This window comes from Oncorhynchus keta, chromosome 12 (genome assembly GCF_023373465.1).
Source record: "Oncorhynchus keta strain PuntledgeMale-10-30-2019 chromosome 12, Oket_V2, whole genome shotgun sequence".
NCBI classification, from domain to species: Eukaryota; Metazoa; Chordata; class Actinopteri; order Salmoniformes; family Salmonidae; genus Oncorhynchus; species Oncorhynchus keta.
In genome coordinates, this window is record NC_068432.1 from 39,812,400 (window position 1) to 39,831,096 (window position 18,697).

General features: G+C 44.2%; 1 protein-coding gene across 3 annotated transcripts in view; it reads right to left on the minus strand.

Moving 5' to 3' along the window:
• Nucleotides 1-1,537: 1,537 nt before the first annotated feature.
• LOC118372726 (uncharacterized) overlaps nucleotides 1,538-18,697 on the minus strand; it is a 49,791-nt gene continuing 32,631 nt past the window's right edge. For 2 of the 3 annotated variants that reach the window (XM_052458303.1, XM_052458304.1), the window contains exons 3-8: nucleotides 8,629-8,768; nucleotides 8,249-8,451; nucleotides 7,880-7,989; nucleotides 7,583-7,724; nucleotides 5,406-7,463; nucleotides 1,538-5,264 (exon numbers count right to left, since the gene is read on the minus strand). In XM_052458303.1, coding sequence (XP_052314263.1) covers nucleotides 5,441-7,463; nucleotides 7,583-7,724; nucleotides 7,880-7,989; nucleotides 8,249-8,451; nucleotides 8,629-8,768 — 2,618 coding nt within the window. In that variant the 3' untranslated portion in view covers nucleotides 1,538-5,264; nucleotides 5,406-5,440. Of the gene's footprint in view, nucleotides 5,265-5,405; nucleotides 7,464-7,582; nucleotides 7,725-7,879; nucleotides 7,990-8,248; nucleotides 8,452-8,628; nucleotides 8,769-17,836; nucleotides 17,958-18,697 lie in introns of all 3 variants that reach the window. The other variant, XM_035758709.2, reaches the window with a different exon arrangement.

Here is an 18,697-nt window from a genome sequence, read left to right on the forward strand (position 1 = left end):
AATATAACATATCAAACTTCCCTTCTGCTCACCAGGGTTCCAATATAACATATCAAACTACCCCTCTGCCCACCAGGGTTCCAATATAACATGTCAAACTTCCCCTACTCTGCTCACCAGGATTCCAATAAAACATATCAAACTACCCCTCTGCTCACCAGGGTTCCAATATAACATGTCAAACTTCCCCTACTCTGCTCACCAGGGTTCCAATATAACATATCAAACTACCCCTCTGCCCACCAGGGTTCCAATATAACATGTCAAACTTCCCCTACTCTGCTCACCAGGATTCCAATATAACATATCAAACTACCCCTCTGCTCACCAGGGTTCCAATATAACATATCAAACTTCCCCTCTGCTCACCAGGGTTCCAATACAACATGTCGAACTTCCCTTCCTCTGCTCACCAGGGTTCCAATATAACCTGTTCGAACTACCCCTCCTCTGCTCACCAGAGTTCCAATATAACATGTCAAAGTACCCCCCTCTGCTCACCCGGGTTCCAATATAACATATCGAACTACCCCCCCCTCTGCTCACCCGGGTTCCAATATAACATATCGAACTACCCCTCCTCTGCCCACCAGGGTTCCAATATAACATGTCAAACTACCCCTCCTCTGCTCACCAGGGTTCCAATATAACATGTCAAACTACCCCTCCTCTGCTCACCAGGGTTCCAATATAACATATCAAACTACCCCTCCTCTGCTCACCAGGGTTCCAATATAACATGTCAAACTACCCCTCCTCTGCTCACCAGGGTTCCAATATAACATGTCAAACTACCCCTCCTCTGCTCACCAGGGTTCCAATATAACATATCAAATTACCCCTCCTCTGCTCACCAGGGTTCCAATATAACATATCAAACTACCCCTCCTCTGCTCACCATGGTTCCAATATAACATGTCAAACCTCCCCTCCTCTGCTCACCAGGGTTCCAATATAACATGTCAAATTACCCCTCCTCTGCTCACCAGGGTTCCAATACAACATATCAAACTACCCCTCCTCTGCTCACCAGGGTTCCAATATAACATGTCAAATTACCCCTCCTCTGCTCACCAGGGTTCCAATACAACATATCAAACTACCCCTCCTCTGCTCACCAGGGTTCCAATATAACATGTCAAACTACCCCTCCTCTGCTCACCAGGGTTCCAATATAACATATCAAACTACCCCTCCTCTGCTCACCAGGGTTCCAATATAACATATCAAACTACCCCTCCTCCACTCACCAGGGTTCCAATAGAACATATCGAAAATATATATTTTTTAAATCAATTAGTGCATTTGAGTCATTAAATAGGTTTCTCTTTTTACAATAATGCAGGATACTGTGATCAACCAGTATCCAGGGATGAAGGGGATAGATAGTTTATGTGTCAGATACAGTAGAAAGTCCTCTAACTCCTATGACTACTGGACATTAGTACAGTTTATATCAAAATACAGAGTGCGGATCTGGGCTGGTGTCTTCAAAACAGCTTTGTGCAACTTATATAAAAATCTCAAAATGATCACCAAATGTACAAATTGTTTACTTAGTGAATAGCTAGAAACCTGTCCAACCATTCATAACCTCAAATATTCAAATACAATATGTTACACATTTAATGTTATACATACTTATCGTATAAGTCAATGACACGTTAAGCATGATTTGTTGGGTAATTTTAAATAGTTACACAGGTAAAGCAATCATAATGTAATAAAGTCAATGGTTGACCAATTAAGTGCTATATGTGATCTCTAACATATTGGGACAAACAGTCTATGGCCAAGGCACAAAAAGCAGGCAGGCTGTTTCCCTGGTAATGCTGATGTTTCTTAGGGCTACAGGCTCGTCAGCTAAAGCTTGAACAGAAACAATAATATCAACACAATAACATGTCTTTGAAACAAGTTAAAAACAAACAAACATGATGAAGCATGAACACAATGCACTCCTTTTGAAGCTTATCGTATCAACATGGACACTCAATCATACTCAAACTGCTGTATTTGGGTTTAAAACATTTTTTAAAAGCCTTTGCAACTTCCAAAAAACATTACCTCCTGTCTGTCTTTAAAGCTTAGAGGTTCAGCCTTCTTGTTTCTTGGAATGGAAACAGACAAAAAAGAAAACATGATGAGAAGTGCACAAGAAACTCAAGTTGAGCTGACAGAATGGCCAGGCTATAGAGTGGGAGAGAAAATGACTTTGAAAACATAAACAGATCCTGCTCAAACAGATGTTGTGTTGATAAATTCACATTGTTATGTGGTGGGGAGAGTGAAGTCCTTTGTATCAATGATGACATTTCATATACGTAAACACATCTTCTGTCCATCTGAATGGACCCTCAGCTGCAGCCACTATGCCACTAACACACAGTCTGAACTAGGGCTGTGGCGGTCATGACATTTTGTCAGCCGGTGATTGTCAAGCAAATAACTGGCGGACTCACGGTAATTTACCGTTAATTAACATAAACATACTTAACATCTCCTGGCTTCCACACATAGTCTACAAGCCACTTATGCAGAATTTTGGAACTACATTTTTAAAAAGTATAATAAATTAATGTAAGATAGCCTACACCTTCACAATAAATCCATTATTTATTTTAGACAGGTCTAAAGAAACATGATATGAAAAAAATGTAGTCTATTTCAGAAGAACAGAATAGCATACTCTGAGTTGTCCTTATGTTAGGTCCTGATCTGGCTATGCCATATGGCTGTGGGCTACACTAGATCATTTAGCTGACAAGATTTACTTTGAATTCCTTGGAATTATTTTATAGTATGAAGAATACAATTGAACATAACTAAATAAAATAGAAAGGATATTTTCACCAAGCAATTTCTGAGGGAGTGCACACGTGGCTATTCTGTGTTGAGGGGTTAACAAAGAAACTGGTCCCCCTATATGCTTCATTTAGAGTTATGTAACTTTAGTTGTGATACAAACGCTGGACTGTATGTTTAGATTTTCATACATTCTAAGGTTACATGATGTGACTAATGATGATTTGAAAAAAGTTGTATGAAACATTTGATGTTTTTTTTATTTTTGTAAAAAATAAAATAAAAAATTATTCCCAATTTCATGGTATCCAATTGGCAGTTACAGTCTTGTCTCCTCATTGCAACTCCCGTATGGACTCGGGAGAGGCGAAGGTCGAGGGCCTGCGTTCGCCGCTCCATGGGTCTCCCGGTCGCAGCCGGCTGCGACAGAGCCTGGACTCGAACCCGGAATCTCTAGTGGCACAGCTAGCACTGCACTGCAGTGTCTTAGACCACCCGGGAGGCCCCTTCATTCACAATTTGACATGCACTTGATAATATTCTCACCAGGCCTAGAATTTCCCGGCGGCACCCTCTTTTGGGTGGCCGTAATGCCCTCTAACAATATTCATGCCTTTTGCCCTTGGCCTGAATATAATAACTATAATTCCCTTCTCCCGGCTGCAAATCGCCGCTCTCCGAAGCATCTCTCAATCACATGGCTCTCTCAGATATTATCAATTCTTATTAGGCAATGCCCGTCAAGGTGATCGGGTCCTTCTCACAGGCATCTCAGCTCTGAAGTAGGCTACAAGTGAAGACATATTGAGGACGCAACGGAGTTCTTCCTTCTCATTAAATTCCCAGGCCCATTTTGAAGATGTTAGAAGAACTGTCCACATTGACTTTTCATCAGCAAACAAGAGGAGTCGTCCTAACCAACAGCAAAAGCACTAGCCTATGTCAATCTACTATCCCCCATAGTACAGAAGTAGACCTATTCTATTCTGTGTGAGAAAGAAATATTCAAAACATAGTCTGGAACAGTTGTGGGATGCACTAGATCCCAAATGAATAAAACATTTTAAAAGCAATGAGGCTAATGCAACAGATCAGAAAGTTTAGCTTAAAATGTTGATAAACTATTAGGCTATTTCTTCACATTATAAGCACAGCAATGCACACACGGAAGTACGCTGTAAGCATGAATGCTCCAAAATGCAATCAATTGACAGGAAAACACCATTCTAAAAAGTGACTTCAAATGCTTCTCAACAAAGGCTTCTCAACAGCATGTAATGCTTTATTATAAAAGTGCATTTTATGGGGAAAATTATCTTCCCCAAACTTGAAAATCATGTGCCGCCTATGTATTCCATGTATGCTCTACACCAGTTGTAAAGTGGATTAATGTTCTTCATTTTAAGAAGTTATTTGGCAACTTTACTTGTGATACAAACCCTTTCAACATATATAAGTCTATGGGCTATAGGCTACATGAGGTGTTTGACTAGGATTTGAAAAAGTCAACAACAAAAAAGGAATGTGCTGTTTCTTGCCTTACTACACATGCTGGGCATCATTCACAAGTGATAATACATCATTCACAAGTGAAAGGCTAATATTCAGACTATTCTTAATTTGATATTGTCTTTACATATACTAAATAATATATGTGTGAAATTAGTTTGGATTTAGAATGGACCATGATCATGCACCTGTTTCGAACAAGGGGCAGGGGAAACAAATACATGTCATCTACGCACTTAAATAGCAAATGGAAGATGATTTTACGTGGTTCATTTTCATGCCTGCCAGGTAGGCTATACTCCTGTTGTAAAGCGAAGCAATGTGCTTAATATTAGGAAAGTTGAAAAATAGAAAGCTGATGGGATCCTCCTCTTTTTAATAGAGGCCATCACTCTGTTTTCTCATGCAATTCCATAGCTTATGGGCTCTCATGAAGTGTTTTTGATATTCAATTACATTTGCATTGATGCCAGAGTGATTAGAGGGACAATAAAGTGCTGAGTGCCAAGCAGTTATGACCATCAGCAGAATCAGAGCTGGGAGAAGCCTAGTTAGCGTGACTAAACGGTCACATGGAAATTGATTGCGGTCATGACTAGTGACTGCCGGTGTGGCAGTAATACGGTCACCGTAACAGCCCTAGTCTGAACATTAAACCGGTGGCTGTCCATGGCTGGAAAGCAGCACCCTTCAACCAGACAAGGAAATTAAATATAATATAGAATATTATCCAGCTCCAAGGAACAGTCTTCGATAGAGGTGCTGGTTTTTGTACAGTTGTATTCTTCCAGAAGATGTTGGTGGTTCCAAGGTAGGTCCTAGATTCCGAAAGATGTTGTGGTTCCATTGTGGAGATGGTTACTTGTAGGTTCCTCTTAGTCCTAGAGAATCTAGAAGATGTTGCCAGTGAAGAGAAAAGGATCCGCATCACCATTAGGACTGGTAGGGACCTATGGAAGGACAGATGAGTTAAAGACCGATCACATTGGAGGGTCATTTTAGGTCACATTCCAGTATCTAAACTTGTGAGGATGGGAGGCCCCCAGAATCTTGTTAAAACAGTAGTGAGATGAAGTTCGGCACTGTCTCACCCGTGTTTGTCCATTCCAGTAGAATAAAGATGACTCTACAGATCCGTTCTCTCAGGAGGAAATCCTGGCGTCGGACCTCCAGGAAGGAGGCTTTCTTCCAACCCCCTCTGACCCAGCATCAAGCTTCCTTCACTGGGATCACTACAGCTGCCATTTCCCCTGGTGCTCTGGGGAACCTGCTTGGGGCTGGGAAAGGGGCCTGGGAGCTGCTTCATGCCCAGGTACGGAGCCCCAGACCAGGCAGGGATAGCTCCTGTGTCCTTATCCATCTGAGCCCCTCTGGATAGGGCGGGGATGGGGGTGGGGATGGAGGCTAGGGGATAAGATTTGGTAGATCTTGAGATTATGGATGCTTGAGGGTAAGTCATAAATACTTTGGGGGCCTGGGTTGAAGAGCTGGTTTTACAGTCATTGGAAAGAGTGGGAGAGGGTCTGGGTTCATTGTAGTAAGTGGGGGCAGGTATGAGACCGTGTGATCTGCTTGGGGCAGTTGTAAGGGGGCTGGAGGGGTTGGAGACATTTGGAGTCGTCTTGTCAAACATACAGCTGCCTGAGGGTGTGTGTGTGGTGTGTGTGAGTGTTTGAGTTCTGGGTGCGTTATTGGACGGTATGTGTGTGCTGTGTTTGGGGTGTGTGTGACAATGTCTGTTTACTGGCTTTGCAGGAAAACCCTGTGGTATCCGCCTTGGGTCCTGATATGACAGACCTGGATAGGGCTGCCCTGAGAACTGCCTGTTTGCATCTCCAGTCTCAGAGTGGTATAACTCCCAGCTGGGCTGCATGGTTTGGTCAAAGGCCTCTGGGAGATAGTTGTTAAAGTTTGGGAGAGGGACAGGGAGAGAGGTGTGGTTATTACCATTTATATTTTGGATGGAGGGTATCCAGGACTCTGGTTGGTTGATAGTATGAGAAGGTTGTGGGACCATTTGGTTGCCATGAAGAGCCGCACAGCTTCCTTGAGTCCATTGCCTTGCAACAGTCTGAGCAGCTCTGGGTAGTGTGTTTGTGTTTACAGTCCTCCGTGGCTGTCTCACAGTCCCCGGACTACAACCCAGCCCATGCTCCACACCACCAACAACTCCATTTCCTAGCAACCTCTGCTCTCCAAAGCTGTTGAGGTTAGAGGTCATGTGTGGACCAGACAACTGCCATTGGTTCTCACTGTGGGAGCCGTTCCCGCCATTGAACCCCTGGTTGCCTGGCAATATGGAACTCTGGGAGTGAGGGAACCCACGTAGTATGTTTTGATTGGCAGTGATGTGAGCAGAAAGTCTGTTGATTGGCTCAGTGCCCTGTCCCAAGCTGCCCATCACACATCCATCATCACACTCTCTCATCAGAGCCTCCTCCACGTAGGAGAACACATCATTGGCTAAGATATCATCCAGCTCCCCCGTCACATCCTGCTGTTCCATGTTGATCCTGAGGAGGGTGCTCTCCCACTCCCTCAGCTCTGTCTCCTCCACCTCCAGCCCCTCCAAGCCCCCCGCCCCCATCTCCTCCAGGATCTCCCCCAGAGAGTCCATCATGGCCTGCGCTGTGGGCTCTCCCCTGCTGGGCCTCTGGGGCCCCTGGAGCTCCCCAGGGACACTCAGCAGAGCGTGGCTATCCAGGAAGGCTCTCTCCAGGCCTGGGTCCTGGTCCTGGGGGAAGGCTGTGTCTAGGTTGGGGGAAAAGACCTGGAGCTCCCCAGGGACACTCAGCAGAGCGTGGCTATCCAGGAAGGCTCTCTGCAGGCCTGGGTCCTGGTCCTGGGGGAAGGCTGTGTCTAGGTTGGGGGAAAAGACCTGGAGGTCCAGGTTAGGGTTAGCGTCCTGGGGCTGAGTATAAACAGAGCGGCCCTGACTGAGTAGAGACCCCAGGAGAGACGCAGGGTCCAGGGGCTTGTCCTCAGGGCAGGAACCTGGGGGAGTGAGGCCAGGGGGGATGGGTGGTCCTGTAGGCATAATGGCAGTATTCACAGAGGGACAGGACTCATACAGCAGAGCCTCCCCAGTGGCAAAGTTGAAGGGAAGTTGCATTCTCCGCTGACGCAGGTGCTCCTCACCCTCTTCGTTTCTGTAGAAAGGTGACAAAGGTCACTAAAACATACTGTATATAAGCGTATATAAATACCATGGAATGATACAACTATAACTGTTGGGGAGAGTAAATCGTAATATCAACAGTGGACTCACGTTAGGGCTTTCTGTCGAGCGATGATGAAGTCGGGTCTCCCTGCCTTGAAGACGACCCTGGCGTTGGCCTGAACCCACACCCACACACCTGGCTTAGTCAGCAGCCTGAAGATGGTGAAACCAGTCTCTCCTGTCTTTATCACTACAGAGAGATAGAGGAGAGAGAGAGAGAGCAAGAGAGAGAGAGGGAGTCAGAGTCTGCATCATAGTAAATGTTTGCTTGCGAAATACCAGATCAAACCTTTAATAAGATAAGACTCAGATGTGTGTGTAATGAGTAACTATAGTGTAACTCACTTTTGATGTGGTTGTCTGCGCAGTACATCATGTCAGCAGCATGGATGAACTGGTAACCTGAGCCTGGAGTGACCAACTCTGTCTCAGAGTAACCCAGCACCACTTTACCTCTGAAGGGGGAAGAACAGACACACAGACAGATGTGTGTGCACACACACACACACACACACACACACACACACACACACACACACACACACACACACACACACACACACACACACACACACACACACACACCTCTCAGGGAACAAACATTTGTCCTCTCAAGTTCCCTCTTTATAAGACCCTGGGAGGGTATTGTGTTCCCAGTGGTGCTATGAGATGTGATGAAGGAGTACATTCAGAGTTTCCCTGTCATAATGGTACCTAGTATCTATGCCTATGGGGGCGAAGTCGAGTCTGTGTTTGGTCTGGAAAATGAGTGTCTTGGTCCTGATCTCCATGACAGCTGGGGTCTGCATGGGTGTGGCGATGGCAAACAGGGCCAGCTGAGCGGGGACCGAGGCCCCGTCATCCCCCAGCCTTCCCTGGCCTCGAACATACTTCAGACGTCCCTGGAAGTTCAACGCCTAGAGGAGAGAGAGTGTTGTATGCAATGAATAATTTGAATAGATTTTGGGAGAGTAGATTATGGATAATGTCCATGTCATTTATGGATTAAATGGATAATGTATTTATGTAATATATGGATCTATGGATTATATTTCATATATTAGTCATATCTATTTATTTTCATGCTGTCCTACCAGGAAGCCGGAGGAGTTGTCTAGGAGACAGCGGAAGCGACAGCAGAAGCTTCTCTCTAGGAAGGACCTGTTCTCTTCAGGGATGTGCTGGGGCGGGTAGCTCATAGACTCACTGTGGGGTCTGCTGCTAGACTCGATGGCTGCATAGGACAGAGGACATTACCATCAGATACATGTTTGAGATCTTTGGACTGTTTAATCAATACATGACCAATCAGTAAAAGAAACAGCATATTAAGAGGGCTGTGGCGAAAAGCTTGGCATATGCATACTCAGGTTGACTGGCTCTCGTCCAGGCAAATGAGAAATAAGTGTACTCAGGCTAGCAGGAAGGCCAAAGTTGACCTGGGGAATAAACCCCCCTCACAGCTGCCCATGTACCGTAAAGTTAATGTGGTTGTTACTGACAAGCAACACATGGCTGAGCTCTTTAATCACCACTTCATTAAGTCTGGATTCCTATTTGACTCAGCCATGCCTCCTTGCCCGTCAAACATTCCCTCATCTCCCACCCCTTCTAATGTGACTAGCCCCGACGTTTCTCCCTCTTTTTCCTCTGCCTCGCAACAAAGTGTCTCCCTGCAGGCGGTCACTGAGTCCGAGGTGCTAAAGGAGATCCTGAAACTTGACCCCAAAAAAACATCTGGGTCAGATGGTTAGACCCTTTCTTCTTTAAGGTTGCTGCCCCTATAATCGTCAAGCCGATCTCTCCTTTCTGGGGAGGTTCCCATTGCTTGGAAGGCAGCCACTGTTGTCCTTTATTTAAATGGGGAGATCAAGCTGATCCTAACAGTTATAGGCCTATTTCTATTTTGCCATGTTTATGTTGGAAAAGTGTTGGAAAAACTTGTCAATAATCAACTGACTGGCTTTCTTGATGTCTATAGTATTCTCTCTGGTATGCAATCTGGTTAACGCTCAGGTTATGGATGTGTTATCCCAGAAACTCTAGACCCACTCCAATTTGCATACCACACCAACAGATCCACAGATGATGCAATCTCTATTGCACCCCACACTGCCATTTCCCACCTGGAAAAAGGGTACATCTATGTGAAAATGCTATTCATTAAATACAGCTCAGTGTTCAACCCCATAGTGCCCTCAAAGCTCAGCACTAAGCTTAGGATCCTGGGACTAAACACCTCCTTCTACAGCTGGATCCTGGACTTCCTGACAGGCCGCCCCCAGCTGGTAAGGGTAGGTAACAACACATCAGCCATGCTGATGCTCAACACAGGAGCCCCTCAGGGGTGTGTGCTCAGTCCCCTCCTGTACTCCCTGTTCACTCATGACTGCACGGTCAGGGACAACTCCAACATCATCATTAAGTTTGCTGATGACACAACAGTGGTAGGCCTGATCACCGAAAACGATGAGACAGCCTATAGGGAGGTCCGTGTGGTGCCAAGACAAAAACCTCTCCCTCAATGTGATCAAGACAAAGGAGATGATTGTGGACTACAGGAAAAGGAGGACCGAGCACGCCCTCATTCTCATTGACAGGGCTGTAGTGGAGCAGGTTGAGAGCTTCAAGTTCCTTGACGTCCACATCACCAACAAACTAACACGGTCCAAGCACACCAAGACGATCGTGAAGAGGGCACGACAAAACTTATCCCCGCTCAGGAGACTGATAAGATTGGCATGGGTCCTCAGATCCTCATAAGGTTTTACAGCTGCACCATCAAGAGCATCCTGATGAGTTGCATCACTGCCTGGCATGGCAACTGCTCGGCCTCCGACCGCAAGGCACTACAGAGGGTGGTGCGTACAGCCCAGTACATCACCAGGGCCAAGCTTCCTGCCATCCAGGACCTCTGTACCAGGTGATGTCAGAAGAAGGCCCTAAAAATGGTCAAAGACTCCAGCCACCCTAGTAATTGACTGTTCTCTCTGCTACCGCATGGCAAGCAGTACCAAAGCACCAAGTCTAGGTCCAAGAGACTTCTAAACAGCATCTACCCCCAAGCCATAAGACTCCTGAACAGCTAATCAAATGGCTACACGGAATATTTGTTATTTGCCCGTTGCCCTTGATTCAATGTTGTGCTGCTATTTTTATTGACTTGGCCAAAGCTTTTGATACGGTAGACCATTCCATTCTTATGGGCTGGCTAAGGAGTATTCGTGTCTAAGGGGTCTTTGGCCTGGTTTGCTAAGTACCTCTCTCAAAAGAGTGCAGTGTATGAAGTCAGAATATCTGCTGTCTCAGCCACTGCCTGTCACCAAGGGAGTACCCCAAGGCTCGATCCTAGGCCCCACGCTCTTCTCAATTTACATCAACAACATAGCGCAGGCTCAGGTTCAGGAATGGTAAAAAAAAAAATCACAACATACACTTAAAATTAACCTTACAAATAGAAGTGTTGAGCGATTTGGAAAGCCATTGTCAGTGAATAAATAATATAATACTTGTAGGAAAGATTAATCTTTATCTCACAATCTGTGGATACTATACAATTAGAAAGGTTCAAATGTATGTAAAACATCACAGCACAATTGAAAAATACATGGCACATGGAAACCTAACGAGGGTGGTCTGTGGTGATAGGTGTGATGGGCTGAGAGTGACTAACGGGTGGGATTAAAGAGCTTATGTTTGGTAATATATTATTGTTATGTGATTGCTTTATATAAAATGTATACGTAAAATGTATGTATATGTAGCAGAAAAGCTGTTAAAAAAGAAAGATATTTGTCCTCCAGAGGGTGGGGGGGTGGAAGGGTTAATACCTTAATAAAAAAACATAGCTCAGGCAGTAGGAAGCTCTCTCATCCATTTATATGCAGATGATACAGTCTTATAATCAGCTGGCCCCTCCCTGGATTTTGTGTTAAATGCTCTACAACAAAGCTTTCTTAGTGCCCAACAAGCTTTCTCTCTCCTTAACCTTGTTCTGAACACCTCCAAAACAAAGGTCATGTGGTTTGGTAAGAAGAATGCACCTCTCCCCACAGGTGTGATTACAACCTCTGATGGTTTAGAGATTGAGGTAGTCACCTGTACCTGTACTTGGGAGTATGGCTAGATGGTACACTGTCTCAGTACATATCAAACTGCAGGCTAAAGTTAAATCTAGACTTGGTTTCCTCTATCGTAATCACTCCTCATTCACCCCAGCTGCCAAACTAACCCTGATTCAGATGACAGATGACCATCCTACCCTTGCTAGATTACAGAGACATAATTATTAGATCGACAGGTAAGGGTGCTCTCGAGCAGCTAGATGTTCTTTACCATTCGGCCATCAGATTTGCCACCAATGCTTCTTATAGGACACATCACTGCACTCTATACCCCTCTGTAAACTGGTCATCTTTGTATACCCGTCACAAGACCCACTGGTTGATGCATATTTATAAAACCCTCTTAGGCCTCCCTCTTCCCTATCTGAGATATCTACTGCAGCCGTCATCCTCCACATACAACACCCGTTTTGCCAGTCACATTCTGTTAAAGGTCCCCAAAGCACACACATCCCTGGGTCGCTCATCTTTTCAGTTCGCTGCAGCGACTGGACAATTGTGGTTGATTTGCGTGATGTATTGTTGTCTTTACCTTCTTGCCCTTTGTGCCCAATAATGTTTGTACCATGTTTTGTGCTGCTACCATGTTGTGTTGCTACCATGTTGTTATGACTTTGTGTTGCTACCATGCTGTGTTGTCAAGTGTTGCTGCCTTGCTATGTTGTTGTCTTAGGTCTCACTTTATGTAGTGTTGTGCTGTCTCTCTTGCCGTGATGTGTGATTGGTCCTTTATATATATATAAACTCAGTCCCCTTTTCAGGACCCTGTCTTTCAAAGATAATTCATAAAAATCCAAATTACTTCACAGATCTTCATTGTAAAGGGTTAAACACTGTTTCCCATGCTTGTTCAATGAACCATTAACAATTAATGAACATGCACCTGTGGAACGGTCGTTAAGACACTGACAGCGTACAGACGGTAGGTAGACTATTAAGGTCAAAGTTATGAAAACTTAAGACACTAAAGAGGCCTTTCTACTGACTCTGAAATACACCAAAATAAAGATGCCCAGGGTCCCTGCATCTGTGTGAACGTGCCTTAGGCATGCTGCAAGGAGGCATGAGGACTGCAGATGTGGCCAGGGTAATAAATTGCAATGTCCATACTGTGAGACGCCTAAGACAGCGCTACAGGGAGACAGGACGGACAGCTGATCATCCTCGCAGTGACAGACCACGTGTAACAACACATGCACAGGATCGGTACATCCGAACATCACACCTGCGGGACAGGTACAGGATGGCAACAACAACTGCCTGAGTTAAACAAGGAACGCACATTCCCTCCATCAGTGCTCAGACTGTAAGCAATAGGCTGAGAGAGGCTGGACCGAGGGCTTGTAGGCCTGTTGTAAGGCAGATCCTCACCAGACATCACCGGCAACAACGTGGCCTATGGGAACAAACCCACCCTCGCTGGACCAGACAGGACTGGCAAAAAGTGCTCTTCACTGACGAGTCGCGGTTTTGTCTCACCAGAGGTGATGGTCGGATTTGCGTTTATCGTCGAAGGAATGAGCGTTACATCGAGGCCTGTACTCTGGAGCAGGATCGATTTGGAGATGGAGGGGCCATCATGGTCTGGGGTGGTGTGTCACAGCATCATCAGACTGAGCTTGTTGTCATTGCAGCCTATCTCAACACTGTGAGTTACAGGGAAGACATCCTCCTCCCTCATGTGGTACCTGCAGGCTCATCCTGACATTACCTTCCAGTATGAAAATGCCACCAGCCATACTGCTCGTTCTGTGCATGATTTCCTGCAAGACAGGAATGTCAGTGTTCTGCCATGGCCAGCGATGAGCCAGGATCTCAATCCCATTGAGGACGTCTGGGACCTTTTGAATCGGAGGGTGAGGGCTAGGGCCATTCCCCCCAGAAATGTCCGGGAACTTGCAGGTGCCTTGGTGGAAGAGTGGGGTAACATCTCAAAGCAAGAACTGGCAAATCTGGTGCAGTCCATGAGGAGGAGATGCATTGCAGTACTTAATGCAGCTGGTGGCCACACCAGATACTGACTGTTACTTTTTATTTAGATCCCTCCTTTGTTCAGGGAAACATTATTCAATTTCTGTTAGTCACATGTCTATGGAACTTGTTCAGTTCATGTCTCAGTTGTTGAATCTTGTTATGTTCATACAAATATTTACATATGTTAAGTTTGCTGGAGAAAAAAACACAGTTGACAGTGAGAGGAAGTTGCTTATATATTTTATATATAAGTTTACATACACTTAGGTTGGAGTCATTAAAACTCGTTTTTCAACCACTCCACAAATTTCTTGTTAACAAACTACAGTTTTGGCGCAAGTCGGTTAGGACATCTACTTTGTGCATGACAAGTAAATTGTCCAACAACTGTTTACAGACAGATTATTTCACTTATAATTCACTATATGACAATGCCAGTGTGTCAGAAGTTTACATACACTAAGTTGACTGTGCCTTTAACCTTTTTGGGATAGGGGGCAGCATTTTCACTCTTGGATGAATAGCGTGCCCAGAGTGAACTGCCTCCTACTCTGTCCCAGATGTTAATATTTGCATATTATTATTAGTATTGGATACAAAACACTCTGGAGTTTCTAAAACTGTTTGAATGATGTCTGTGAGTATAACAGAACTCGTATGGCAGGCGAAAACCTGAGAAAAATCCAACCAGGAAATGGGACATCTGAGGTTTGTAGTTTTTCAAAGTTTGGCCTACCGAATACACATTGAGATATGGATGAGGTTGCACTTCCTACGGCTTCCACTAGATGTCAACCATCTTTAGAAACTGGTTTGAGGATTCTAATATAAAGGAGGGGCTCATGAGACCTCTTTGAGTCAGTGGTCTGGCAGAGAGCCTTGGTCTCATGATGCATTATCTCTCGTTACAGTGCTTTTCTGAAGACAAAGGAATTCTCCGGTTGGAACATTATTGATGTTTTATGTTAAAAACATCCTAAAGAATGATTCCATACATCGTTTGACATGATTCTAAAGGACTGTAATGGAACTTTTTGAGTTTTTGTCTGGATGAAGAGCCTGCGCCTCATGAAGATGAATTACTGGGCTGAACACGCTAACAACAAGTGGCTATTTGGACACAAATGATGGAACTTTATGGAACAAATCAGTAATTTATTGTCGAACTGGGATTCCTGGGAGTGCCTTCTGATGAAGATCATCAAAGGTAAGTGAATATTTATGGTGTTGTTTCTAACTTTGTTTATTCCAAAATGGCGGATATTCCTCTGGCTGTTTTGGGTTCTGAGCGCCGTTCTCAGATTATGCTTTTTCCGTAAAGTTCTTTTGAAATCTGACACAGCGGTTGCATTCAGGAGAAGTCTATCTTTAATTCTGTGTATAACAATGTTCAATATCAATGTTTATTATGAGTATTTCTGCAAAATCACTGGATGTTTTGGAATCAAAACATTACTGCACGTAATGCGCCAATGTAAACTGAGGTTTTTGGATATAAATATGCACATTATCGAACAAAGCATACATGTATTGTGTAACATGATGTCCTATGAGTGTTAGTGATTAGTGATTAATTTGATCTATATTTCTGCTTTTTGTGACTCCAATCTTTGGCTGTGTTTTTTCGACTTGGCTATGACCTAACATAATCATATGTTGTGCTTTAGCTGTAAAGCATTTTTGAAATCGGACACGATGGGTAGATTAACAAGATGTTGGTCTTTCATTTGCTGTATTGGACTTGTTAATGTGTGAAAGTTACATACTTCTAAAAAATATTTTAGAATTTTGCACGCCACCTTTTTAGCGGAATGTTGTCGAGGGGTTCCACCTGCGCTAGAAAGGTTAAACAGCTTGGGAATTTCCAGAAAATTATGTCATGGCTTTAGAAGCTTCTCATAGGCTAATTGACATCATTTGAGTCAATTGGAGGTGTACCTGTTGATGTATTTCAAGGCCTACCTTTCAAACTCAGTGCCTCTTTGCTTGACATCATGGGAAAATCAAAAGAAAATCAGCCAAGACCTCAGAAAAACATTTGTAGAACTTTTCCAAACGCCTGAAGGTACCATGTTCATCTGTACAAACAATAGTACGCAAGTATAAACACCATGGGACCATGCAGCCGATATACCGCTCAGGAAGGAGACACATTCTGTATCCTAGAGATGAATGTACTTTTGTGCGAAAAGTGTAAATCAATCCCAGAACAACAGCAAAGGACCCTGTGAAGATCTAGGAGGAAACCGGTACAAAAATATCTACATCCTCAGTAAAAAGAGTCCTATATCGACATAACCTGAAAGACCGCTCAGCAAGCAAGAAGCCACTGCTCCAAAACCTCCATAAAAAAGACAGACTACGGTTTGCAATTGCACATGGGGACAAAGATCATACTTTTTGGAGAAATGTCCTCTGGTCTGATGAAACAAAAATATAACTTTTTGGCCATAATGACCATTGTTATGTTTGGAGTAAAAAGAGAGAGGCTTACAAGCCGAAGAACACCATCCCAACTGTGAAGCACGGGGGTGGCAGCATCATGTTGTGGGGGTGCTTTGCTGCAGGAGGGACTGGTGCAACTTCACAAAATAGATAGCATCATGAGGAGGAAAATGTCAGGAATTGTGAAAAACTGAGTTTAAATGTACTTGGCCAAGGTGTATGTAAACTTCCGACTTCAACTGTATGTGTATATACAGTGGGGAGAACCCCCAAAAAAAACAGAAAATCACATTGTATGATTTTTAAGTAATTAATTTGCATTTTATTGCATGACATAAGAATTTGATCACCTACCAACCAGTAAGAATTCCGGCTCTCACAGACCTGTTAGTTTTTCTTTAAGAAGCCCTCCTGTTCTCCACTCATTACCTTTATTAACTGCACCTGTTTGAACTCGTTACCTGTATAAAAGACACCTGTCCACACACTCAATCAAACAGACTCCAACCACTCCATATTGGCCAAGATGACAGTCAATCACCCTCGGTCTGGGGCTCCATGCAAGATCTCACCTCGTGGGGCATCAATGATCATGAGGAAGGTGAGGGATCAGCCCAGAACTACACGGCAGGACCTGGTCAATGACCTGAAGAGAGCTGGGACCACAGTCTCAAAGAAAACCATTAGTAACACACTACGCCGTCATGGATTAAAATACTGCAGCGCACACAAGGTCCCCCTGCTCAGGGCCAGTGCATGTCCAGGCCCGTCTGATGTTTGCAATGACCCTCTGGATGATCCAGAGAAGGAATGGGAGAAGGTTGTGTGGTCTGATGAGACAAAAATAGAGCTTTTTGGTCTAAACTCCCCTCGCCGTGTTTGGAGGAAGAAGAAGGATGAGTACAAACCCCAAGAACACCATCCCAACCGTGAAGCATGGAGGTGGAGACATAATTCTTTGGGGATGCTTTTCTGCAAAGGGGACAGGACGACTGCACCGTATTGAGGGGAGGATGGATGGGGCCATGTATCGCAAGATCTTGGCCAACAACCTCCTTCCCTCAGTAAGAGCATTGAAGATGGGTTGTGGCTGGGTCTTCCAGCATGACAACGACCCGAAACACGCAGCCAGGGCAACTAAGGAGTGGCTCCGTAAGAAGCATCTCAAGGTCCTGGAGTGGCCTAGCCAGTCTCCAGACCTGAACCCAATAGAAAATCTTTGGAGGGAGCTGAAAGTCCGTATTGCCCAGCGACAGCACCGAAACCTGAAGGATCTGGAGAAGGTCTGTATGGAGGAGTGGGCCAAAATCCCTGCTGCAGTGTGTGCAAACCTGGTCAAGAACTACAGGAAACATATGATCTCTGTAATTGCAAACAAAGATTTCTGTACCAAATATTAAGTTCTGCTTTTCTGATGTATCAAATACTTATGTCATGCAATAAAATGCAAATTAATTACTTCAAAATCATACAATGTGATTTTCTGGATTTTTGTTTTAGATTCCGTCTCTCACAGTTGAAATGTAACTATGATAAAAATTACAGACCTCTACATGCTTTGTAAGTAGGAAAACCTGCAAAATCGGCAGTGTATCAAATACTTGTTCTCCCCACTGTATATATATATATATATTTTATCCCACGTCCCCACAGGAGGCATTTTGCTAGGCTGTTATTGTAAATAATAATTTGTTCTTAACTTACTTGCCAAGTTAAATAAAGGTTAATTAAAATAAATAAATACATATACTGAACATACCATCTGGTCCGGCCTCTGAGTCGGGCTGGTTGGGTTTGAGGGCGAAGTGAAGCTGACACCTGAACATGGCTCTGTCATCCATGTGTATCAGCTCATACACACTCTGGTGCACCACATCAGACTGGACAGAAATACACAGTACCAGTCAAACACCTCCTCAAACACCTACACCTACTCATTCAAGGGTTTTTCTTTATTTCTCCTATTTTCTACATTGTAGAATAATAGTGAAGACATCAACACTATGAAATAACAATTATGAAATCATGTCGTAACCTAAAGTGTTACTGTTAAACAAATCAAAATATGTTTTATATTTGAGATTCTTCAAAGTAGCCACATTTGCCTTGATGACAGCTTTGCACACTCTTGGCATTCTCTCAACCAGCTTCATGAGGAATGCTTTTCCAACAGTCTTGAAGGAGTTCCCACATATGATGAGCACTTTTTGGCTGCTTTTCCTTCACTCTGCGGTCCATCTCATTCCAAACCATCTCAATTGGGTTGAGGTCGGGTGATTGTGGAGGCCAGGTCATCTGATGCAGCACTCCATCACTCTCCTTCTTGGTCAAGTAGGCTTTACACAGCCTGGAGGTGTGTTGGGTCATTGTCCTGTTGAAAAACAAATGATAGTCCTACTAAGCACAAACCAGATGGGATGGTGTATCGCTGCAGAATGCTGTGGTAGCCATGCTGGTTAAGTGTGCCTTGAATTCTAAATAAATCACTGACAGTGTCACCAGCAAAGCACCCCCATGCCATCACACCTCCTCCTCCATGCTTCACGGTGGGAACCATACATGCAGATATCATCTGTTCACCTACTCTGCGTCTCACAAAGATAAGGAGGTTGGAACCAAA